This window comes from Spinacia oleracea, chromosome 5 (assembly GCF_020520425.1).
Source record: "Spinacia oleracea cultivar Varoflay chromosome 5, BTI_SOV_V1, whole genome shotgun sequence".
NCBI classification, from domain to species: Eukaryota; Viridiplantae; Streptophyta; class Magnoliopsida; order Caryophyllales; family Amaranthaceae; genus Spinacia; species Spinacia oleracea.
This window is the reverse complement of record NC_079491.1, coordinates 12,585,641-12,612,620: the sequence shown is the minus strand read 5'-3', so window position 1 is coordinate 12,612,620 and position 26,980 is coordinate 12,585,641. Positions and strand designations below refer to the sequence as shown.

Below are 26,980 nucleotides of genomic sequence, written 5' to 3'. Positions count from 1 at the left end.
AAATTGAAATGTTTGCAAAATTTACCTCAACAAGACCAAGTATGACTTGGGTGCGTCCAACGACACAACGTTTGACTAATAACCAAAACAACACCAACTATAGTTGTATGTGCAACAAAAATCATTAATGATATCGGAGTCTCAAGTTCAAAAAACTCCTACCGAAACTTTTACAAGTTGAAAGTATAAATAAAGTACATGCCCGTGCAAGAATATTTATCCTAAAATGTAAGTTCATTTTTCATATAAACTAGAGTCAGAATCTGCTAGGATTGTAACATGTAGGTTCATTCTTTTCTCTTTAACTTTAAAAGTTCCTTTGTAATCCAAACTTAAAAATGAATTTCATCTTCTACCCAAAGGAGGATAAATGAAACCAAATTCATTGCATTGAGTACAGGAATACATATCCAGCAAAATTGCTAGTATTGACCAAGAAAAATAAGAAACAGATACATTGGACCTTCACTGGAAATTAAATTTCTGGTAGCCATCTGTCATTCCTTTTTTTTTTTTTTTACTGAAATCAAGCTGTTTCTGTCCTATATCCACAATAATTGCTACAATTAGCTCACAAGTTTCTTGTATAATGTACATTTCTGGTATTGACCTGACCTACTTCAAGATGTTAATGTTCATCAGATGATCTGCGACAACTACGAGGCATCAGCCTCTACCTTGACATCCCTTTTCAAAAGGCCTGCTTCATTTACCTGTACCAGTGATGCAAACCAATCAAAATTCCTTTGCAGTTCTTTCTCAAATTCCAATCCCTCATTCTCTACATGTGAGGAAGAAGGAGATGCTTCCATGGCCACACCAGTACAGTCTCTTTTAACAATCTTGACAGGAGATACTACACTCTTTGCCGATGGTTTCACTTCTGAGATTGGCTGTTGTACCTGCTTAATGTCAGAAGAACGGGGAGCATCAACTGTAATACCAGACTCTGCCCTTGATGGTTCAGAACTTCTATTTTCACTTTCTGTGTGATTCCCAGAAGAATTCTCAGTGGATTTTGGAACAACCCTGTCAATACCAAATTCCTCTCCCCCTAACATGTCTATCTCCATGTCTTCGGCTTCATGCTCTTCTGACAATGACTGTTGTACCCTTGATGTATCAGAGGTGAAAATGATAGGAGACCCTGCGCTTTTTGGCAATGGTTTGACCTCGTTGCTGGGCCCTGGCATGTCTATATCCATGTATTTCGCTTCATGCTCTTGAGAATGGAGAGTATCAACCATTACACCAGACTCTGATGGTTCAGAAACGACAATGTTATCCTTAGACGGGCGGAATAGTCCCCACAAGAAATGCTTTTGATTTATTTCTGCAATACCCAAAAGAATATGAGGAAACCAAAAAAAAATCAATAAAATGGAGAGATGTAGTTGTAAAAGAACATAAAAGTGTAAGGAGTAAGGACGAAGCTTACTACAGGAATCCACTGGCAAATGTATAGAAGAAAACACAAGCAGCTCCACTTCATCAAAGTACGTCGATTTCAAGAGAAAATCATGCTTATCAAGGTACTCCAAAAGGGAACAGTAACTTTGTTCTCCTAAATTGGACATCCTAGATGAGAGAAAGTATAGGCCAATGTCAAGCTCACTAGGGCCAACTTCCTGAAAAATATCTTCCCAGAAGTCCTTACGAGGCAGCATTTCAAATGAAAGTATCTCGGGAAATTTTCTTAACAAGTCGTACACTTTCCTGTGAACCTTACAAGGAAGACGTGCCTGAATATCCTCAAATATCAGACGCTGCTTCACATCATTTATGATCTTAAAAATTCCCCTGTCAAAGCAACAAGATTTGAAAGAACAAATACAGCAGGTAAAATGAAGAGTTGCCAAATAAAACGACCTCACAATTACACCTTAGAAAGCCATCTCCAAGATAATGTTAACTCACACGTAGTATATCAGCTACTTCCTTTGTTTATTTTTTATTGCAACTTTTCTATTCTCACGATTGCCAAAGCATACCACACCATAAATATTTTTAACTAAGAATAAGTAAAAGACTGAAAATTTTATATTTTTGAAAGTACACATTGACACGAAGCTAACAAGACCCCATATGACTATTTTTTCTTAAGTATAAATCACCAAAGATAGTCAAAGAATGTTGTGTGAATAGTATAAAAGTTAAAACGTTGCAACAACAAATAAATCAAGAAAGTATAATTTAGTAACATCTGCTAAAATTGGCTATTGAATAGTTTTGCACTCCTATCTCCAATTGCACTTCTAAAAAGTAAAAGATTGTACATGTAAAAACAGGCTGCAGAGGTGAAATCAAAGAAATCAATGCGCCTTACTCCTAGTTGACAAATGTATCTTCAAAATACCAAAAGTTTGTGTAACTCACTTCCATGTCGGAGACGCTGCAAGCACCCCGGTATCCCTCAGAGACTCACACTCCTTAGAATCAATTTTCTTTTGCTGAACCCCAGTACAAACATCATCAATTACTGCTCAAGCACATTTTTAAACTATCAGATAAATCAGTTTGAAGCATGGGACAGCTTATAAGAAATGTTTGCAAAGCAATTAATAAACTAAAACTATTTTGGTTAGAGATGTATGTAAATCAGATTCTTTATATATATATATATATATATATATATATATATATATATATATATATATATATATATATATTTACAAAAAAAGTGTTTAAATACAGGTCGGAGATCTGTGAATCACAGTGCTGACTTATATAATCACTATCATTCAAAAGAAAAACTTGATGTGACTTTATAATAAACATTTTCAAACACAAACCTCTGCTTTAATTAGAAACAATTTACACATGAGTACTAAACAAACAAAAAGTTATAGAAATACCTGAAGTTACAGTAGGAAAAGGCTGGAGTAACGGAGAAGTATGCCCTGAATTTATATCATCTTTAGGAAGTTTTCCATCAGGAAAATGCTTATCAGTTGGAGTCTTTATACAGGGTTGTTGTGCACATCCATCTGAAACAACAGTCAAGAGGGAAAGTTGAGAAATATATTTTGCATTGGCTAGCTAGAAATGCTAAAAATATAGTTATAGACATACCTGAAGTTGCCGTAGGAAAAGGCTGGACTAACTGAGAAGTATGCCCTGAACTTATATCATATTTAGAAAGTTTTCCATCAGGCAAACGCTTACTGGTTGGAGTTTTTATACAAGGCTGCTGTGCATGTCCATCTGAAACAAAGTTCAAGAGGGAAAGTTTAAATATTGCACTGGCTAGCTAAAAATGCTAAATAATAAAGCTAAGAGAAGAAAATAGGTAAGAATCAAAGGTTGGCCGTGCTTTTAATGAATTCTAGCAAAAGAAAGTTTTTATAAGGTTAGGGATATTACTAACAGTGTATAAAAAGGCGCGCCTTAGGCTCTGAGGCGCAAGGCGATTGGAGCCAGCGCCTTTTATTGTCTGGGCGAGGCGATTTCGATGAGGCGCACTTTGAGGCGCAAAAAGGCGCACCTACCAAGGAACACACCAGTTTTTCACTTTTTTTTTTACTTTTTATTAGGGCGCATCACTTCAATGAGGCGCACCGAGGCACGCCTAAGGCGCTGGGAACTCCAAATCGCCTTGTTGCGCCTTGAGCCTTTTTATACATTGATTACTAAGCACGTCCAGTAAGAAATTTTTAAAATAACTTCATATAAGCAACTTCGAAGATATATCATCTGGTTTAGTCAGAATTAAATTGCGTCTTAGCATAGATGTACCTGAACTTATAGCAGGCAAACACTGGCTTAACTGTACAGAAGTATGGCCCGGATTGATATTATCTCTCTCCACGCCAATCTTGGGATGTTTCTCAAAAGTCACGCGCTTAGCAGTTGGACTTTCCCCATAATGTTTCCGTGCAGATCCATCTGAAAAAAGCTCATGAAGACAGGTTGAGCGTTGGGCTTGAACAGTAAATTTTGGACCAGTTACGCAAATGCTACAAGAAAATCTAGGTGAAAGAATCTTAGCTGTGACTTCTATGGCATTCCCATAAAACTCTACAAGAAATCTACGCAAATACTTGATTCATTACAGAAAGTAGATGAGACTTTTATGGGATTCCCATAAAACTTTATCAGCAAAAAGAAACTAGGTACAGCTTAGATATATTTACTTAACTCTTCATGAGTAATGAAACTTGCTTTTCACCAATTCATCTCACTAAGGCATAAAACAAAGAGAAAAAAGAGAGGCCAATTCACAATTCTTAGTTACATGATCACAAATACAAAATTTTATATGTTAACATAGCTAAAAAAGAAAAGAAAAAAAGGTGGGGGATACAGCAAGAGAACAACGTGTACTCACAAAGAAACACATGACAACTTTACAAATTGGCATAGCTACTTTGTATTACCCCTATCGTATAATTTGGGAAAACCCCAGCCTCCTAAGCCAATAAAGATGCTCACAATAGTCACGAAGAACAGTAACACTGTTGAAGATGCAGCCACTCCTTTCCAGACAAATACTATCAGAGGATTGCCACCACCGCATTTCTCCAAAGCAACTTCTTTGTCCTAAATCCCACCAAACCGCACAAACCAAATCTTTGGCAAATCTTGTGTATTTTACAGACTCATCCAAGTCTCCTAATATACCTAAAGAGGCCACTCCAAAGATAGCTAGAATAATGCTTACACATACACATACACATTGAAGACTTACTCGAACTACTGCTCAACAGAAAATAAGAGATTTTGTTTTGGCTCTTCGAGATAGAGAGAGGCAAAGTGAAATCTTTGTCTTTGTGAGTCACTTACATAAAAACAGTTTTAGGTGAATAAGGTTTACTATAGTTACAGTAAATTTACACATGACCTGTACAAGTTTACATCATCCATTTTCTTATGTCCCTAAGGTTCGCAGCTGGTAGTCAATTCACTTGGATGGGAGCATAGTCTGAAATCAAAATTCGAATTTGTGGAAGTAATACTTTATCATTTGACTACCAATTTAGAGCCTTGATTAATCTTTCTTTTCTGTAAAATCTTTCTTTGGATTTCCTTTGTTTTACAAGTTAAAAGTTTTCCAGGGTGAAAATGGTACCAATACAGCAAAAATGCCTAATTAAGGAACTTAAAAGTTGGAAGTCTAAAGTGAATTGGACATATAAATATCATAAAACAGTGCAAGCCATTTAATGCAATTCCCCTCCCCCATGCCTGTTTTCTATATAAAGATTCTAACCATTTATTCCAGTATGTACAGTCATTAACTCATTATGTGTTCCTCTACCACGAGAGTTGGGGGATTCTGAGTAATTCACATAATTCTTGCCCTCTTGCCGGTAGCTTTTTGAATATCAAAAGCAATTGTGTACAGATTTCAAATTCCATCTAACTATTGCCTGGTAACAAAAGTTCAAGATTCACCCCCCTCCCTCCTCAAAAAAGAAAAAACAGGCATAGTTTCCAGGAAAATTCGCAAAATGGAAGTAAACTTAAATTGAGGCTCATACCAGTAGAAGCTGAAACATTTTTATCTTTTGAACCATTGGGCATACTCCGGTCATTCAGGGGATCTCTGCGTCCTGAAGGCCCAACTGGAGGATTTGGTTTTATTGTGAATTTTGCAGGTGGGGTGGATGATCGCTTGTTCGCTGAGGGCCTATGCCTAAACTGGGATATATTTGGTGGAGATAAGTTGCTTCTCATTGCTCCGGATTCTAGGCCAATTGCTTCCTCAGGTGTTATATACTGCACCTTTGGAGGGGGCTTCTTCATCATAAGTTTGATCCCTGAGCCACTAGGCTGTTTGCTTGAAGCTGCAACATCAGAACAAATAAGTCATTGCTAGAAATCTTAAAAAATGTGTATGGATATTTCCAGAAATTCAAAAAGATACCCGGTTTTGCTGAAGGTATCTGATTGGAGGAGTCACATTCTTCACAAACCCATTTTTCTTGGTCACCATTATATGCTACTCTCATGCAATAGCTGGAATATCAGGAAACAAATTAGTATCAAAAAGCTAACATTTAATAGCAGTTTATTCAACAGAATAGAAACTGACCTTGAAATAAACTTTAAGTTATCCTTAAAAGGACAGGCATACTTTTCCCATCAACAACACCCCCCCACCCTCCCCCCTCTTTTTTTCATGTTCATGAAGATGTGAGAATCAATGTACGAAGGTCGCCAACAAATTACTAACCAAACATGTACAGGAAGTATAAGAAAGACCATACATAAACCTAGTCTTTCTAGCTCAAGCATCATGAGCAATATTGAGGGATAATAATCGATGCTATATTCCAGGTAATTGATGTGCATGCAGTGAAAAGTAGAAAAAAGCACAAAACGATGTTGAGGAATTGAAATTCCAACACTGAAGACAACATGAGGTACCGTACTACCATATCACAAGTAAAGTAGGTTCTGAAGTCAACCTCAGCAATTATCCTATCTTTTCAGTAGAACCCTATTTCCTACTAACAGAGAGACATGCAGCTCAAATCAATTAAGCATGATGCAACAGTCAAAGGGGAACTCTACATTAAATTTTGTAATAAAAATTATAGTTTCTTGTCGAAGAAGATTGCTCCTTCCGTCCTTCACAAGACATCATCATAAAAGAATTCATCCACTAAGGAAAGAATAATAGACCAAAAAGAAATTGTTTTCAAAATATAAATGGGAATACGCAACAATCAAAGACCGTATTCCCTTTGACGATAATCAAGAAATATATGTGCTACTCATCTCAAACCACTGCTAAGCCTTGGCAATGTAAACCGATAGTTATGGGCCTAAATTCATGGCTACTTATCAAAGTAGTTAAAGTTTAAAATTGTTTCAGCTACTGGAATTATCATTCTCAGTTCCAATATGCCTCCAAAAGGTTGCAAATGACAATAACAAGAGGTGGTCAGCATCCAGAAAGTCAAAATTATAAATATTTCTGAGCACCAGACAAAAAGAAAATGTAGTTGGCTTCAACAAGCCTCCATTTACCAGTGTGCCCAGAAAAGGGTAATTGTCTGAAACCTCCTTTACTGTATACAGTTTTAAAAAAGAAGAAAACCACCTAATACAGTGTCTTTCAATGAAACTTCGATACTGTTTCCCCATTGGCAACAACCATTTTCCCTTGATAGTCCAAAAATCACCTAAATGGCAATTTTTAAGAAATTATCCTCCTACACGTCTGAGGTAAACATTACTGGACATGAACGAAAATATTAATTCAGAGTTGTCTCTTTACGAAACACAACAAATACTCTCCAAATATTGCAACAAAATGAAAAAACAGTTTTACTAAAAAACACAAATTGTTCGGTGTTTCTGGAAATTAAGAACGCGTGCATAATAAAGATGGTTTTGAAATTGATTTCCAAATTTTCTATTTAGGAGCACCCATGATTCCTCTTAAATGCTTATAGAAAACAGTCAAACGGGCCTACTACCAGATAAGGAGTATTATTTATTTAATTTTAAAAAAAATCCTCTTTGCACCTCAGCCTTAACTCATTTAGCATTGAAACTGAGGGAGCTGCAAACAACTATCAGACACTTATGTGTTTCACATTCGCAGTTTACTAGCAATGCAACTCATGCATGTCCTGATTGACACTAGGTGAAATACAAAAATTTAGAACACTAGAAATTGCAACCTTTCCTCTCCAAAATAACCAAACATCTAGTTTTGAAAGGAGATCTAGGCATCTAGCTAACCCTACATGAACTTCAGAACTTCGCACCCCCAAATAAGGTATTCACATTACTAGGCCTGCATGCTTATCCTAAGACAACAAGCAGAATATAAGTTTTATCCACATGCAATGCATAGCATCATCCAAAATCATTTATGACCATTTGTTCAAGAAAACTCCATTCATCATCCAAAGTCATCTATGACCATCTGTTTCATCATCCAATAGTCTATCCAAGAACCTTGCTCCCTAATTGTACGAGTGTGTAGCTGGCTTGCTGCTCAAAATAGTGATTTTACAACATCGTGAGTTGTTCACCATTGCTTAAGATAAGGTTTCGACTAAAGCTTGCTGCAGTTAAATAATGACACGCCAATAGGAAGAGGGAGCACAAGGGGGGAAAGACCATTTTCTGGAAGATTCCAACACTCTCCATCAAGACGTATTAATATATGGAAAATGCTTAACATATTCCCAACGACTTCATACAACAAAACTTAAAGTTGAAGTACTAAGAATTTGATAACACCAAACGACCAATGATACTATCATAAATTATTCCAATAAACAATTTTAAGAGGTATTTGTTGCTTTTACATAAAGAACAAACCTTTATACAAAAGTTAAGTATCGAATGGATTTGATAACTTCCTCGTTTGATATACAAGGCTAAACCAAAAGGCACTTCCTTCATCCAGAAATAGTTGTTACATTGCCGCATATTTGATAATATGGCATGGTAACACTAAAAGATTCTTTATAATATTTGGGTCAATCCCGGTACTCAATTAAGTAGGCATTTTTTGAGACCAACCCATAAACCATTTTTAGTTTTGGAAAGGGAAAAGTTTTTTTCTGAATCCCAAAATAGTATATACGACAATTATTTCCAAACAGAGGAAACATATTCTTTCAGATAAGAAAAAGAAATCATAAGCTGTGAAGAAAGGCAATGCAAGAGAGGAACTGAAAAATCAAACCAAAATATATGATTTAACATCAAAAACAAAATAGTGACACATACAATCAACGACAAAAAACTGCAATAATTGGAAGGGGTAGTTACTGTACCGATGTTCACGAGTTACTTTGCACTTGGAGCAAACAGTGAGGGGTTCTACCCAGCCAACACGCCCACATATCTCACATGGTTTGTCCTGCACATAAGAGGAGCAGAAGCTGCAGAGCTTAAGTCCCTAATCCACATAGCTCTCTCTAAAATTGTTTCTTAGAGGATGTAATGCCCATAATTAGTCAGTTTGTAACACCAAGGATCATCAATCCTAACTAGCGGCTTTTGCAAAATCACAAAAATAATTTGACTATTAGCATTTTTACATATTAATCAGTGCAATATAGATCTGTGCCAAAGAGAGGCATAAGAATAAGCTAAAGCAAGGCTATCATGCATGATTTATGTGCTTCACCAAGTTACACCGTTACAGTTATCATACATGAAGTTAAACTATGAAGTAAACAACTATTCACAAATGAAACAAGTACTTTATGAGACCACAACTCCTCTAATTTGGCCATGTCAGTAGATGAACTTTGTATTTCATAGGTAATTTCACTCACCGTGGTTACAACAAACTGCAAATGCTTTTCACATACAGTGATCAAATAAGCTATATGAAGGATTTAAGGACCAATAAGACCATGGGAAAATCCAAGACGAAAGGTGTATGTTTCATTAATGTCAACAGATGGCCAAAGGACCTTTCACGCTACACTAATCCCAATTAAATGCGTATATCGAGACCACGCACTGCAAGTTATCACCACTAACCCTCAAGACAATTGTATACATGATGGTCTGTTCATGGAATTCAAAAGGAGTAGCCCAAATAAGAAGATGACAGTTTATGGGAATCTAAAAACTCATACAAGCATCACATTGTAACAAAACTGAATAACATCAGCAAATTAAGCAAAACTCAAAAGTGTCTATCTCTTTAAAACGAAAAGTAATAGCATAATCAAGGTACAATTCTGCTTCCATTCCTATCTATACACATGTAGAGTTGATAGTTGATACCGAGTTTCAAACTTGACGATATGGCTATTTGACTGAGTAAAAGAATTTAGCTTCCAAAAACATTAACGGCCCGTTTGGTAGCCGGCCATAAATAGTGTCAATGAGAATAAATTTGTATGTAAATTTGTAAGGAAAATCAATATTCATTCTTCATGGAAATGCTAGTTCACTCAAAATTATCTCTTTTTGTTCATAAATTTCCATTACCATCCATTATCATATGAGGAGTGGTATTAGGTGGGAATGCAGATTTATGAAGAAAAACACCAAGTTTGAAACAAAATTTCATTACCATGAATATCGTGATGTTATTTGTTGCCAAATAACACTTAGATTTATTCTCATTCCTACAATTTATTACCGGCTATCAAACAGGCCGTAAGATCACTGACACCTAATTGGCTACCCCCTGCTCACACACACAAAAGAAGCATAAAGAAAGCCATGTTGTGGAACGTGCAAGTGGTACATGTATAGTGGTACACTTGTGGACTAGTTCAGCAGAACGAGAAACTAAACCATATAAGAAAATTCATGCAAGTTAAACAATTAAAAGCAAAATATACATCTTACAAACTCATCAGAAAATCCGTGTGGGTGCAAATCCATGCAAGCCCTTCAATGCTAAATAGAGCATAAATAACTAAGAAAGACAGGGGAAGCAAAGAATAGGAAAAAATGATAAAAATCTCTCACCCTTACAAAGAAAATCGGTAACTTACTGGGAAAAAAAATTAGACAGTGTTGGATGACACACTCATCTGAATATTTGTGTGTTAGAACCAAGACCAAAATCCAAAACCAACTATACATAAACAGCTTAGGAACGAGAAAATCGAGTTTATCTGCCTAACAATGCATAGAGATTCTATCAAATCAAACGATAGAATCCATGAGCCAGTTTTTACTATTTTACTGCTCAAATAGACATTGTTCATTTGTTCAACATGTGCCACTCTTTTGCACCAAAAAAAAAAAAAAAAGCATTGCTCAACAACTTTATTCCCTTCCTCACAATTTTCTGTTTGTGTTATTCTTCTGTTTCTACTTCTTAGGTTGTAAACATAATACCTAAGGCTTCAATCTCATCTTGTGACCTAACACTTCATCAACATTTATGAAAAAATTTAACGGTTGTGCTCCTACTATGTAACAGTTGAGCCGTTTAAGAATTGACAAACTAAATTAACTACTGTGAAGAATCAGATTACAGTTGAAAGCCATACATAATATAACCAAACAGAATTTCACTACAGCAAGTAAGCAACAAGTATGAAAATACCAAATTAATCAAACAAATATACCAATCAAGCTACTTATCCATTCTCCAAGCTAGCAAGAAGCGCGAAAATAGTAAACCAAATAACTACTTGTATTTGAAAACATAATCTCTATTAGGAACTAATTTATAACTGGAAAAGAAATATAGTGGCTGTAAATGAGCCATCATAAACATTTTATCAACCTTGAGATGCAACAATAATGCAAGTTCCCAGTAACTCATAAGCTAAAACAAGCCGAAGAAGGAAAGCAAGCCAATCTAAGGAGGAAAAAGAGACATAATGAGTGCCAAATCAAATCAACTTAGGCCCTATTTGGTTCATTATTAGTAAAGGAAAGGAAGAGAAAAGAAAGGAAGGGAAAAGAAAGGAAAAGAAGGGAAGGGAAGGGAAAGTGATTTAATTTCCCTGTGTTTGGTTTAAAGGAAAGAAAGGAAGAGAAGGAAAAAGAAATATAAATGACAGTTTTTAATTTTCTCTTTCCTTCCGAATTCCTCCAATTTTGGGAGGAAAGGAAAGTGAAAATTTTGTAAAAGAGCTTTCCTTCCAATTCCCTTCCTTTCCTTTCACTTCCCATATAATTATTTGTACCAAATACAGGAAATCTTATTTTAACTTTCCTTTCTTTTCTTTTCCTTCCAATTCTTCCCAACCAAATAAGGCCTTATACTTGTGTTTCTTCATAGAAAGACTAAAACCCAGTTTAATAATCATTCTACAAAAGCACAAACTATCAGAGAAAAGCCAAACACACGAAGTGATTTAAAAGGAGCAGTAAAAGGCCCAGGCGCCAAGTACAGTAAAAAAAGAAGATTAACAATAAAAATGTACTTGCTTTGTATTAATTATATACTAATGAACTAGAAATACGTGTTGGTTTAGAGTATGTTTGTATGAACTATTTCCCTCAAAGCCCTCGTGACTTTGCCGGAACTAGATTTGCATCAATTAATTCCCCAACTCGATTTTCATCCGAAAATAAAAAGGCAAGAGATTAGAGTTATGTACTATCCCATTACCATGGCTTTGTCGTAACTTGATTTGCAATAATAAAAATCCCAACCCGATTCGCCTTAATAAATAAAAATAAAAATGAAAATAAAAACATAAGCTAGATTTCTGTGTTAAGTGTTAACCCATTACAATTTACCATGTCTTATGACTCCTATCAATAAAAAATCATTTTTTAAGTCAGAAAATTGCTGATGTGGGGCTTTTAAGGAAAGAAAAAGAAGAAACTGAGGATTTATTGCTAGCAAGTTGCACTTTGAATTTAAGCTTTATTCCTTCCGAACACTGTAAAAAAAGCTCAGGAGATTGCTGCTGTGGGGACTGAACTTTAAGGAATGCCGTAAAGGGTGTGGGTGAACTAATATAAAAAGAAAATGCAAAATCATCAAACTAAGCAAAACCTAATTACAAGCCAATTTTCCCCCAAATACTCACTCAAAGTTGAAGGTTTAACCAAGAAAACTATTGCAAATTCACCAAAATATAGAAAATCAGTCAAATTATACAAAAGATAAAAGCAGTCAAATTATGAAAAATTAACAAAATATAATAAATTTAGTCAAATAAGCAAACCCCATTTTCACCCCACATGCATAACATCATCGCTCAATTTCTTAAAGCACCCACAAACTTAAAAGCAAGAAAATGCAAAATTTTACACAAAAAATGCAAAAGAAATGCAAAAAACTCCCAAATTATGAGGAAATGGACATGAAGTTAGCAATGTAGATAGTACAAGTACCGTATTAGCGACGAAATTGAACAGTAATTAACAAAAACCCAAGCTTAAAATATAAATTAACAAAGAGAAAAGTACCGTATAAGGAATAAAAAGTGGGAAATTGAGTAAAATATTAGTGGGGTTTTGAAGTTCTTTACCTTATTTGGATTCTGTGGGTCACCCATTTTTGTTTGTCTTTTTGGTATGTTTTTCTCAAGCGGAGAAAAGAGAGAGAAAGAGATGAAGAGTTAAAAAATAATGGAGGCGTGGTAATGGAAGTGGAGGAGTGTGTGCGCGCCACTGGTGGCCTGGTGGAAGTGGTGGGGTCGTACTGATTCTTTATGCTCGTAGATTCTTTAGCTTTTATTCGTTTCCCCACATATTCAGGGTAATTATTTTTCTTTCATTACCTTTTTTTCATTTTTAATCTTAAAATAGAGCAATTTGCATAGATATTGTTCAAAGACATTTAAATTCTCAAAGTATGTCTCTTTTTGACATAACTAGGAATCTAATAAACTATGAATTTTATTTATGAAGGAGAGAGCACCAACAATATGTGTGTCAAATAGACGGAGTAAACTCAACCTTATTGTATATAATGTCAGCGATAATGAGTGGAAGATCCAGCATAATATAGTAGTGGGTGCAAAATATTTTTTCCCTCTTTTAGTGGGGTGTAATCGTGCAAATGACCAAAATTGTATAAGAAAAACTACAAATTTTCTGATTTTATAGCAAATTTTTCCAAATATCTACATTCAAGTGGGGTCAAATGACCCAACATCTTGAACATTAGCTCCGCCACTGATAATATAAAGTAAAAGTGTTGTACTAAAAGGAACAACGAAATAACATTGTATTTATAATGCACTTTTTATTACTATATAACTGAGTAGGAAATAATTGTTACAATATTAGGCTAAATATGTAAAGAATGAACTCTAAAATATTTAGCCGCTCCTCTCTCTCTCCCCTTTTTCTCTCTTCTCTCTCCTCTTTTAGGGTTTTAGTTTTATTTGCCGTTTAGGCCGGAAATAGTCTAATTTCTTCGGAAATTAGACTATTTCCGACCATTATCCTTGTTTTTTCATTGTTTTCTCCTTATGTATTTTCTTGTTTTGTTTTCTCCGTTGATTTGTTCCCAATTTATTCTTGGGTTGTTCCCAATTAATTTGGGTTTTTCCTAGAATTTTCTAGGTTCTTGATTCTCATCAATGGATGAGAATTTTTTTAGGGTTTCAATAATTGGGAAGGAGATTTGGTTTCATAAAAGTTTAGAGTTTATCATCAACTCGTCAATCAGAACAATTCGGGCGCATATTGCGAAGGGCTCTACTTGGAAAGATGGGAAAACATCGAAAATTACTGCTCGCGTTAAGCTAGAAGCGGTGAAGTACGAGATGTGCTTTAGGATGCAGAATAGTAATTGTTTTGATAGTAACCGTTATTTATTTTCTTTGAATCTGTCGTATGCAGATCTATTTTATTATTGTAGATGCCGTATGGCTGATTATTAATGAAATTGTTCTTCCCCGTCAAAAAAAAAGTATGTAAAGAATGATGCCAAGGAAATCTATGGTTCATCAACCATAAGCAACACTAAACCCAAAATGTACCATATAAAAAGCTTTTTCAAAGGATGTAATTTACATTTATCCAACATAGTATGTAAAAAAAGAAAGTTATGTACATAACTCAATCTAAAAGGCTAAAAACCGAAATGCAAACAGTCCTACAACTAACATTTTATTGGAATTTACAATATATTGTTGAATTTAACAAATATTATCATAATCTATAAAGTTTTTTTTATTGAGGATAACGCAGTTATCCTATATGATATGATATCGTATGTAGTAAAGTTATGTTATAACTAGGCTATATGATATAATATAGAAGTCTATATGAATTAGGAAACCTATGAAGAATAGGAGATCTAGTTTGTATTATAAATAGAGGTGTATGCCCACAAACACAACACAACACAATATTATATTCTCCTCTCTACGTTATATTTTCCCCATCAATAATATATTTTATCACATAGGTTTCCTAATTCATATAAACTTCTATCTTATATCATATAGCCTCGTTATAACATAACTCTACTACATACGATATCATATCATATAGGATAACAACGTTATACTCAATATTTTTTAATTGTTATAAAAAAATTGTGGATGCCGGAAACATACTCAAACAGGTTTTCTATCAGCATAACAGATTAATATGCTGAACACTCAAAGAATATCTACTAATTGTTTAACTCTTTAATGAATTGAAGTTCCAAATTGATGCTTTTATCACGATCTCAATAGGAGAAATAATGTCATCATAGAGGTAGTAAATATGGTGGGAAAGTGGTCAACCAACCTTGAGCTCTTATGTCCTGATGATCATTGTAAGAAACGATAGTCAGATATATGAATTTGCTGGTCTTTTCGCCTAAATAAGTTTGGAGAAAATTATAATTTCAGCATAGTTCAGATAAGGGTTAATAAGTTCAGATAGAAGTTCTCAAGTGCAAGTGACAATCTTCTAAGCACTTTTCTTGAGAAAATATCCTTTCAAATTCCAAGTGAAACCCCTAAGTGATGAGTCATATTTGTATAGGGTATTTTAGGCACATTTAGGTTGCATTATTAGGCATTTATATCATTTTAGTTGCATTTAGGGTCACATTTGCATAAGTTATCGTTTGTGTTTTGTTTAATGTTTCAGGTGATTTTACGGTCATTTGGATGCTTTCGGAGTGTTATGAGTTGCTTTGGATGATGAATGGATTGGATGTTGACTCGAGGATCATTATATGTCTCTAGGGATAATTTTGAGTCAACAACGAAATTAAACGCTATTTTTCTAAGCATCAAAACGGACAAGCGTTCACTCTTTTGATGATATCTCAAGTTCTACATGTCGGAATGAGACGATTTTGATTGGCTAGAAAGTAGGCGAAGCGCCTAAGGGGCCAAAGTAGGCCATGCCCCCCTTAAGTTGACAGCTGGACCAATTAAAATAGTTGTAGAATTTTTTTGAATTTGTTTTATATAACATTGTGGCCCCCCTTCTGTAACAAAGAAAATGGTTGTCTGATGCATGTACTACTTTGTGGCAGTACTACATATTATGCCTATTACCTACTAGTCTACTAACGTACTACAATCACCTACTTGGTAGAAAGTTGAGTAAATAGATCTGCAGGTCCCTAAACTTTGCCAAAAGGAGCAGTTAGGTCCCTCAAGTTTCAAAAGGAGCATTTAGGTCCCTGCGTTTGGATGGAATCCGCTGCTTTTTGTTTTCCGTCACTAACGTCCGTTAAAATGCATTTAAATTAAAAGGAAACTAAATAAAAGACACTAAACGACAAAAAAACAGTTACATTTACCATTTACCAATAATTAAATAAAGGGAAATTTATTTCAGTTAGCTTTTTACAAAAATATAGCCGTTGAGGCTCTCAAAAAACATAGTATTTAACATTCCATGGCAAATAAAACACTTAAAAATTTTGTAGAACGTGAATTATGAATTTTGTTACAATTTACAATTAGACGTTGCACTTACCGATATGTCCAATATTTCATGCTCCTGAATCTAATTTATTTATCAAGTTTCGATGTGTGTTCAAGCCCGTCTAATTAATTAAATAAATGAACATAAACGAGCTTGTTCACGAGCTTGTAACATGAACGAGCATGTTTGTGTTCAGATCATGTCCAAACTGATTTGTTTAATGAGCCTCATTTTGTGTTCTATCTCGTCTCAAAGCTAAGCTCGCTCATCAGAGTATTATTTAACGAAATTCAATTAATGGTCATACTCGTTAGATAAGAGCACGTAAAAGAGCTTCGTCCGAGTAAGGTAATGAACCTTAATACGGAGTATGTGTTCAAACTAGGCACATATACGGAGTATGTATCCACTGTTCTGGAAATTTAAACATTTGTATTAGATACAAGTTGCATTTCAGACGCACTATATTTAATTTGGTCTTCCTTGGTCTACTAACTACTCCTAAGTATTTAATGAGGAGCATTGAGATGTGAGAAACAGCTTATCTTCCATTGGTCTTCCTTGACTATATAAACACAAGGGGGTTGGCTTAAAGCATTACAACAAGACTATATTTAATTTGGTCTTCCTTGGTCTACTAACTACTCCTAAGTATTTAATGAGAAGCATTGAGATGTGAGAAACAGCTTATCTTCCATTGGTCTTCCTTGACTATATAAACACAAGGGGGTTGGCTTAAAGCATTACAACAATATTCATCTCTTATATCTTGGTTTGTATTCAATACTCCATATATATTTCTTCTTCTACTCAACAACCCAATTTTTTTTCCTTTCAATTCATCACAACACAATGAATATCTTCTTAACCATAGAAGATTTCGTATACAAATATCACCCCCCATATCAGAAATAAAAATTAGTCATAAAAAAAACACGACCGTAGTTTCTCTGTCTAAGTAGCCTTTTCCAATGTCATGCTTCCATGACCCCTTGTTGAGTCATTCTCAAAGGGGTTGTGAATGTTGGAGAATCCTGAAAAGCAGATCATCGAATGGTGAGGAAATCATTTTTCGATGAAGTGAAGCTTGGGTTCGACAAAGGCGTGTTGTGAAGGGATCCACCTCGTGGGGCCTCACCTCGAGAGTTCTAGATCATGGCCATCAAACCAAGGCTTCAAGCAGTACATGAAACGAATGGATGGCATGTGAACAGAAGGTACGCGAGGCAGTTAGTCTGTATCCCAGCATGTCTGTATCCCGGGCCGAACAAACGTGAGTCGGATCAAATTGTGCATAAATGGTATCCGTTACTCGGTTGGTCTTATGTTATGGTTCAAGTGTATTACCCTTTTGAGGATTGGGTTGGCAACGGGTATTTACTAGCCTTGTACAGTGGGAAGGACCATTGTCATGTAACTAGATTATCCTTTATTAATATATGTTGTGATTTTGTGTTTAATAAGTTAAGTGTAAGAACTATTTGTAATCAGTTTTGATGAAATGTGTATGGTGAAAAAGCAAATGAAAAGGCTAAGGAACTTGAAAAAGCTAAGTCAAAATCAAAAGAAGCTATTTTAAATCATTTATACACATGTAAATTGATTTCCCTTTATTTAAAATCAGTTTTATTATTATTTAATTGAACTTAACGGAAAATGTAACGGTGTTAATAAAAATAGCTTATTCCATCCATTTTGAGGGACCTAAATGCTCCTTTTGAAACTTGAGGGACTTAACTGCTCCTTTTGGCAAAGTTAAGGGACCTCTAGACCTATTTACTCGTAGAAAGTTGCAATTAATTTATATTCACATGGGAGTGTACATTGTACTTTTACCTTCATTCTTTTAATTTAATCTATTTCAATACCTTCATCTTTGGTCTTAGCGTTGTCTTCCCACAAGTAAATGCTTTCCTTGAAATAGATAGTATTTCATGTTTATCTCTTCTATTTTAATATATTGTTTACCTTATTTATCGTATACACCAATGATCTATCATCTACTAGCTCCATATATTTTTGTGTTGTTTGTTTATTACTCCATCGGGTAATGATGTTTCTCTAATTATTTATTCTGTATTTCTCATCCATTAATGATGATTATTAGTAGCTAGTTAATTGTGAAAATAATTACCCCTGACTTACTAGAAAAGGTATATCTAAATTACATGTCTGTCGTGAATGAAAAAACGATAACCGAAAATTAAATTTGGCTCTATTTGAATTTATTCTTTCATATTTCCTCTGCAACCTTTACTCGTAACAGTTGCACTTATTCACTATTTATTGCATTGTGGCAAACGTGAAAATCAAATTATTGAAAATAAAACGTACAAATCGGATGAAATATCATTGTTCATGTTTCGGAGAAATAAAAATACTATCAACTGGCCCCCCTCCACGACAACGTCTTCAATTAAAAAAAAGTAAGTTTACTTACCTTTGACCAAATTACTTTAAATAATCCAACATTTCGACGATTTTTCATTAATAATCCAACTTTTCGATTATTATCTAATAATCCAACCTTTGTACCCCATTAACTTTTATTGCACCCAACCGGTCACCAACTTGATACAACAGGTAACTAATACACGTGTCATGTAACCATTCGTTATAAAATAAATACTTTTTTTTTCCCCTTTTTTTTCCCCTTTCATTCATCCTTCCTCCCTTTCATCCCTCCTGCATCAGGCAACAATTCGCTCACCATCAACACCAACTAATTCTTGAGGATTGGGGAATTCGACATTGGAATTGATTCACAGCAGCTGCAATTCAGTAGCAATTCGCCATAAAAATACAAAGATGACATATTTATCTTAAACAATATATTTGATCCTTAAAGAAAAAGAAAAGGTATATAATTACAACAATCAATTCACAGTTTCAGACTAACATAACAGATCATCCAGAAATAAGGGACAAGATCAACCGATCAACAAAGTCTATTGTTAGTTCATCAACATCTTAATCCAGTATTTGAACCAACTTAAAAGTCCTTTTATATTAGCTCATACTATAGCTTAACAAACAAATTGAACCCAGCTATTCATTACAGGCATATTTCTTAAACAAGTTTACACTTCAAACCGATTATCCCTTTTTATTTTTTTTAACAAATTACAGAAAAGTACCGGTGGATCTCACTCTCCGGCCTCCAGTTGCTATAATCTCACTTTGATGTCACCGACTTGCTGTTTCTTCAGCCGTTTTTTTTTCTCTAGTTTTTTTTTAGAATGCTTATATGAACATGGGTGAGAATTGCATCGGGTGGAGTATCACCCGGCATCAATCTGCTCCACCTTGCTCAACATTTGCCTGAAATTATTTGAACAGGAATCCAATTTTTTTTCCCCAATTTGATTTTTTGGGACTTCTGTAAATCTGGTGGCTTGTGCGAATATGGGCTTCGATTATTTGAAAGAATGACGACAATTTGAAACCTGAAGGTGGTGAATGGCATGGATGATTGACGAAGTGGTGAAAATTCATGTGGGGAAGACAAAGGAAAGAGACAGAGAAATGAGAGAGACAGAGAAAATTTATTTATTTTTTAAAATAAATAATAATTTTGTATTTCCTAGAGTTTTTTAGTTTTTTTTAAATGTTTAATAAAAATAAGAGGTGATCTTATTAGCAGGAAAACGATCATATGGGTATAATAAAGTTAATGGGGTACAAAGGTTGTATTATTAGATAATAATCAAAAAGTTGGATTATTAATGAAAAATCGTTGAAAGGTTGGATTATTTAAAGTAACTTTTCCTATTTTTTATAGTGCCTTATAAAATCTTCTATTATCACCAAAAAATAAAATCTTACTATATATATGCTCAGCTTTATGTATTAATCCCATATTAGTTCCTTTTACTAAAATGAGCTGGAAGATATTTATTATGAGGGTTACATGTTTTAGGACCTCTCTTTTACTATAGTTATAGATGTATAAAATTAATCATTTAACCCTTTAAAATATTTATCTATCAACCTTTTTTTAATAATTTAAAAATTAAAAAAAAAACGGATAAAAATTAAAAAAATTGGATAAAACTTAGGAAAATTTATATTTTACCACCTATAAAAAAACCAAATTTATATTTTACCACCTACAAATCTCAAAGAGCGATTTCCGTCAATAATGCACAAAGATAAGTTAATTCCCAAAATACGTTACTTTTTTTGTTAATTCCCACCATACCGTCCACGTCAGCATAGTGAACCGGTCTTTTTTTTTTTAAATAATCAGCGCAAAACCGCTATCTGAGATAGCGGTTTATGGGGTCTTTTTTTTTTTAAATAATCAGCGCAAAACCGCTATCTGAGATAGCGGTTTATGGGGGTTAACCGCTATCTGAGATAGCGGTTCCTGTTTAATGAACCGCCATCTCAGATAGCGGTTCCTGTTTAATGAACCGCCATCTCAGATAGCGGTTTACCACTTATCATTTACCTCCAGGAAGCAAATTCAAAAAATCAAAAGCACAAAAAAAACCCCGCTTTGTTCTGCGTCTCTCTCTCTGTCTCCGTCGTCCTGCGGTTAACCCGCCGTCGTCCCTGTTTCTCTCTCCACCGGCCGGCTCGCCGTTAGCCGACCTCATTCCTCGCCCTACCTCCGGCCGTCGCGTCGAGCCTCCTCACCCACAACGGATTCTCGAGTCTCTTTCTCACCCTTCTCCATCGTTCCTCCGTTTCGAAATTGTTCCTCAGCCCTTGCCGGCTGTCGGACCTCTTCCTCACCACCACTAGCCGTCGAGCCTCCTCATCAGCCACCAAAGCCGTCGAGCTTCTTTCTCACCCACCACCGGTCGTCGGTGGTTCGAAATCAGGTAAGCCCTAATTTTTTTTTGAATTAATATATTTGAAGCTAATTATTAATTCAGTAATAATCGTTGCTATGTTTAGGTTTGTTTGATGATGTTATTAGGAAGATCATGCTTATGTTTGATTGATGAGTTTATGATATGATTACCCTGAATTAATTGTAATTTTTTTTATTGTTAACGTATATCTAACCGCTATTTGAGATAGCGATGTTATGAATTATATTATTTTAAAGTGATTATGCTGTGATTTTTATTTTTTTGAATTATTTCTGATCTTTGATTCGTTTTAAGCTCTTGAGTTTTTCAATTTGGAATTTTAGTCTTCAATTTTTCAAGTTCAATTGAATTGAAATCAGATTATGATGGCCCAAATTAGGGATTTCATATTATTAATCATATTATTTTTTGTTTAGAATATGGAGTTGCCAGACTATCCTATTTATTGTCATTGGGGAGGGGAAATTTTGCAAAGTAGCGGTGATGTTACATATAAAGGAGGAGAGCGAAAATTTGGGTTTGTCAATTGTCAAATGAGTTATGATGAGGTTTTGAGTAAGGTTTATGATCTTATGAGATGTGACTCGAGATATGTGGAGTTGAAGCTACTAATGAGGTATCCAATGATGTCCGGTTCATATGAAGCCATTCCGTTGGATGATGACAATTCTTTAAAAGCAATGTTGATTGCTATGTCTCAAACACAATCAACCACAATGCAATTGTTCATCGAGCAACTTCCAAAGCAACCTGAAACTCAATCCCACTTGGAATCCTTTCATGAAATGGATTCATGGGCGAGTCCATTTCCCTACTTGCCCTTGACAAATCAAAGTGGGTTAACGGGTTCATTCACAAGAATGCTTACGGATGAACAATATGCTAGTGAACACATTTTAGAGCTCACTTCTCCAACTCAAACACCACATGTAGAAGCTACAAATGGTGATCCATCTATGATACTTTTCGATTCTCTAGATCAAATATGTGTTGATTTTTTTGGAGATGAAGAGGTTGGGGTGGATAGTGATGTTGATGAAGATGAAGATACACAAGATGCTAATGACAAAGCTATAAGAGAAAGCGCTCCATCTCAAATTTTCAACAATGTTGCAGAGTTGGATCCGATTTTGCTTGATTCTTGGAGGACTTGGTCCAACAACCACTCTTTCGATGGTGAATTTGCTATTGGGCAAGAGTTTGATTCTTCGGCGCAATTGAAAGACATAGTCAAAGGTTATTCCATAGCTAAAAATCATTCATTTAAGGTGTTGGAGAGTGAGCCCACAAAATACGTAGTTGAGTGTAAAAGAAAGAGTTCATGCAAATGCTCATGGAGGTTACGTGCAATCAAGGATCCTTGTCTTGCTTCATTCAGAATTGTGAGGTATAATGGCCCCCATGCAAGTAATTGTTTGGGTGACATAAACTCAATCGATCATCCTCTTCTCTCCTCTGATTTTGTATGCAATGAGATAAAAGATCTTATTCGTGCCGATCCTTCTTTGAAAATCCGTGTTATTGTGCAAGCGGTGAAAGTTAAGTTTAAGTATACCATCACTTACAAGAGAGCTTGGTCAGCGAAACAAAAGGCTATTGCAAGCATTTTTGGTGATTGGGAGCAATCTTACGAAGAGTTGCCTAGGTACATGCAAGCATTGAAAGAATCTAATCCAGGAACCGTCGTGGAATGGTGTACCTTGGCTTCTAATGAAGATCCTTCTGTTCACATTTTTTTTAGAGTGTTTTGGGCATTCAAGCCTTCCATCGATGGTTTTAAGCACTGTCGACCCCTAATCACCATAGATGGAACTCATTTGTATGGTAAGTACAAGGGCACGTTACTCATAGCCATGGGTACAGATGCGAATTCTCAATTGTTCCCTCTTGCTTTTGCTATTGTTGAAAGTGAAAATGGTGAGAGTTGGAAATGGTTCATGAAATGCATTCGGCATTTAGTTACTCAGAGGGAAGGTTTATGTGTCATTTCTGATAGACATTTCTGATGCTAGTAAACGGCGTGGTGTGGGACGCCCAAAGTCGTCTCGATACCCTAATGAGATGGATTCGAGTGCTCGACGCAGTGTCAATGTAAAATCATGTAGCATTTGTCGACGTCAAGGGCATAATAAGAAAACTTGTGCAGCTAGGGGTGGTGTTGGATCATCGGGGTAATAAACTCAGTTTATATTTCTCTTGATGTGTGATTCTAAGTTTAATTTTTGTGCATATATTTCTTTTGACGTGTGATTTTACGATTTCTAATAAACTTCTTTTTCAGGTCTCATGGAGCCGACGATCCATCCCGGCCCACGTGATACTTCGGTTTTGACGTTGCAGGCGGAGCATAGGAGTGAGGATGTTTGGGGAGGGGGTATGGACAGGCTTTTGACGTGTCGGGAGCACGTGCTTGGTTTAGGAGAGTGGGTGATACATGATCGAGTCTTGGAGTTTGTTAGATTAGCAGGGTTCTATGGTGTACATAGATTGGTTGGTGGTGGATTAGCCTTAGATAGGTCTTTGATCACAGCATTGATTGAGAGATGGAGACAGGAGACGCACACTTTTCATTTGGCTGTTGGTGAGGCTACTATTACTCTGCAGGATGTCGCTGTTTTGTTGGGGCTCAGAGTTCATGGGGCTCCTGTCACAGGGGATGGTACTGGGGTGTGGTCAGCTTTAGTCGAGGAGTTGTTAGGGATACGACCAGAGCCTGGTGATGATGGAAAACCTGTTCTCCAGGGTTCATCATTGAGGATGACTTGGTTGAGGCGACACTTCAGTCAGGGCCCCCCTGATGACGCTGCTGATATTGTTTATGAGAGGTTTAGCCGAGCATATATTCTTGCACTTATGGGGTCCATTTTGTTTGCTGATAAGAGCGGTGATGCCGTGCAGCTCGTCTACTTGCCATTGATACGCGACTTGCGTAGAGCTGGGACATACAGCTGGGGGAGTGCGACCCTTGCTTATTTGTATCGACAGATGTGTCGAGCCGCTCGTAGACGATCCCGTGACATTGGTGGTCCACTTATACTTCTGCAGTTATGGTCATGGGAGCATATTCACATTGGTCGTCCGAGGATTTCGAGAGTTCGCGATGCTCCACCTCCTGACCCAGAGCATCCTATTGAGGTCGACGATCCATCTATTCTTGGTACTCAGCATCAGCGTGGAGTGGACCCCTTAGCATGCAGGTAACTTATTTGTTTAACTACTCATTACTACTTCGATAAATCAAGTAATTTGTTAACACTTTACTTTACTAACACTTTACTTTACTTGTTTTGTTAGTTGGCTTAGGGTTCACTTTTCATGTGGCCATACAGCTAGTGGACTCTCTTTCTTTAGGGATGCACTTGACCATCAAAAGGAGACACAGGTATTTAATATCTCACCTTACTAATTACTCAAATGCTTCTTTTGTTTCAAGTTAGGTCAACTTTGGTCAATTTTTGTCAATGTAGGTGCATTAAAGTCAACTAGTTCAACTTTGGTCTAAATTGTCAATTTAAGTCAACTTTGGTCTAAATTGTCAATTTAAGTCAACTTTGGTCTAAATTGTGATTAATTCAAGTTAAAAGCATAAAATGACCTAAATTCAACTAAAATAGCATAAATTGACCTAAATTCAACTAAAATAGCCTAAATTCAATTAGTTAGGTCAACTTTGGTCAATTTAAGTCAACTTTGGTAAACTTTGGTCTAAATTGTGATTAATTCAACTAAAAAACCATAAAATGACCTAAATTCAACTAATATAGCATAAATTGACCTAAATTCAACTAAAATTGCCTAAATTCAACTAGTTAGGTCAACTTCGGTCAATTTAAGTCAACATTGGTCAACTTTGGTCTAAATTGTGGTTAATTCAACTAGTTAGGTCAACTTAGGTCAACTTAGGTCAATTAAGTCAACGAACGTCAATTTGAGCTCCCTCGATTCTACTTAGATAAAGTTATGTTAATTTAGGTTAATTTAGGTAAATTTGTGTTATTTTTGTCTTAAATAGCCTACATTCACCAAAAATTGTCTAAAAATTCCCTTAATTCACCAAAAATTGCCTAAAAAGGCTAAAATCGCATAAAATAGCTTCAATTCACCTTAATTAGCCTAAATCCACCAAACATAGCATAAAAAGGCCTAAACTAGCTTAAATTCACCTAACATAGTCTAGAATAGCTTGGATTCACCTAAAATAGGCTAAAATAGCTTAAATTCACCTAAAATGGCATATAATAGCTTAAATTCACCAAAGATTGCCTAAAAAGGCTTAAGTTCGCCTAAAATGGCCTAAAATCGCCTTAAATAGCTTCAATTCACCTTAATTAGCCTAAATCCACCAAAAATAGCCTAAATACACCTAAACACGCTTAAGTTCACCTAACATAGTCTATAATAGCTTAAAATCACACCTAAAGGCTTAAATTCACCTAGAATTGTCCAAAATAGCCTAAAATTGCTTAATTTCACCTAAAATTGCCTAAATACTCACTTTTTACTTATTGTAGATGACTTGGCAGCCATATTCAGAGACGGTACTTGGTTTACTACCCGAGATTTGTAGATGTGATAGAGATATATGGCGCTCAGTTGTACCGTTGATTTGCTTTGACATTGTTGAGTACCACTACCCAAATCGAGTGATGCGTCAGTTTGGATTGGAACAGTCAGTTCCCGTTGCGTGTGACACGAGTGTTGATCTTCATAATGTGGATCGACGGCATAAAAACAAGAAGTTTGAAGAGATGCATCGCAAATATGTGGAGGAGTGGCGTGATCGTGAGAGTCGGATTGTTCAAGGCACTCCTTTTGCCGGTCATCGTGAGAGGATGAAGGAGTATATGGATTGGTATTGTAGCATCACGAGACTCCTCATTACTCCTGTTACACGATCACCCCCCACCACTCATTATCAGCCGTCTTCCTCTGATATTATTTTGGTAAATTAATCCTTGTTCCATTTTCATGTATAATGTTTATATTCATAACTAATGTTGAATTCTAATTATTGTTTCACATTCTTTTTTGTAGTCACATGCATTGGCTGATCTTGCCTCAAGATGCACTCGAGCTGTGGATTCTGCGTTAGAGTTACCTCCCAGTTTGGCCCTTCCTCTCACTCTTGATACGTTACGCAATTTGAGTTCCTCTTGCATTGAGACCTTATCAAGAGTGGGGCAAGAACATATCCTCCAACAATATGATTTAGCCTCGTCTCAGTGTACACCCGACACCTCCACCTCACATGTTTCTCGAGGGCGTGGTTTTCGACCACCACGTGCACGCCCTCCACCACTTACTCCTCCTCTACGCCCTCTAGCACTTACTTCTCCACACCCTCCACCACCACCTTCTCCACGCCCTCCACCACCACCTTCTCCACGCCCTCCACCTCTTACTCCTCCTGCATCTCCGCCAGCATCACAAGTTATTTCATCTCCTCCTTTGCAGCTTCTCACTTACCGGCGACAAAAGGGTTGCTCTCCTAGTCAACGTCCCGAGCCAATTGCCGAGGAGGATGAGTCCTCATTTTCATCGTCCGAGCATTCAAAGAAACAACGTAGAACTTAGATTTGAGCTACATTAGAAATTTTGTGTAATCTTTTGTTCTTTTTGCTAGTATTGGAACTTTTAGAACTTTTAGAAACTCATGTGTCATTATTGGAACGATTGAACTTTTGGAAATTTTTTGTTTGCACTCTTCTATTTTGTTGCATAAGTGTTATGGTTTGGTTGGTTGGTATGATTTGTGGAGGTTGTTGGAGTTGGATTACAGACGTTGGAGTTGGATTATAGACGTTGTTGGAGATCTTGGATTTGTTTACAGGTTGTTGGAGTTGGACTATTTGGCAGAAGATCTCAGCCCATTTTCTGGCTGAACACTGGAAACTGCAAGCTTGGATGCAGGGGGC

The 26,980-nt window shown here is 35.9% G+C and overlaps 3 protein-coding genes across 5 annotated transcripts; 2 read left to right on the top strand and 1 right to left on the bottom strand.

The window, feature by feature from the left end:
- Positions 1-318: 318 nt before the first annotated feature.
- On the bottom strand, positions 319-13,056 carry LOC110789890 (uncharacterized). 3 transcript variants are annotated; one of them, XM_056827932.1, is made up of 10 exons: positions 12,882-13,056; positions 8,745-8,830; positions 5,867-5,958; positions 5,481-5,786; positions 3,736-3,885; positions 3,073-3,204; positions 2,856-2,987; positions 2,377-2,479; positions 1,439-1,800; positions 319-1,333 (listed from the first exon to the last, which is right to left on the bottom strand). In XM_056827932.1, exons 1-10 carry the CDS (start codon positions 12,906-12,908, stop codon positions 657-659), a joined length of 2,067 nt encoding a protein of 688 aa, XP_056683910.1. In that variant the 5' UTR covers positions 12,909-13,056; the 3' UTR covers positions 319-656. The 3 variants fall into 3 exon arrangements, with proteins under 3 accessions (XP_056683910.1, XP_056683911.1, XP_021850301.2); XM_056827933.1 differs by lacking the exon at positions 12,882-13,056 and adding an exon at positions 12,745-12,800; XM_021994609.2 differs by lacking the exon at positions 12,882-13,056 and adding an exon at positions 11,177-11,660.
- An 8,428-nt stretch (positions 13,057-21,484) lies between these two features.
- On the top strand, positions 21,485-23,071 carry LOC110774667 (uncharacterized). Its single transcript, XM_056829368.1, has one exon. The coding sequence runs from the start codon at positions 21,485-21,487 to the stop codon at positions 23,069-23,071; it is 1,587 nt and encodes a 528-aa protein (XP_056685346.1).
- An 11-nt stretch (positions 23,072-23,082) lies between these two features.
- Positions 23,083-26,772, top strand: LOC110774675 (serine/threonine-protein phosphatase 7 long form homolog). The gene is made up of 5 exons (XM_056829188.1): positions 23,083-23,236; positions 23,347-24,262; positions 24,360-24,447; positions 25,577-26,008; positions 26,100-26,772. Exons 2-5 carry the CDS (start codon positions 23,352-23,354, stop codon positions 26,637-26,639), a joined length of 1,971 nt encoding a protein of 656 aa, XP_056685166.1. The 5' UTR covers positions 23,083-23,236; positions 23,347-23,351; the 3' UTR covers positions 26,640-26,772.
- The last annotated feature ends 208 nt before the right edge of the window (positions 26,773-26,980 follow it).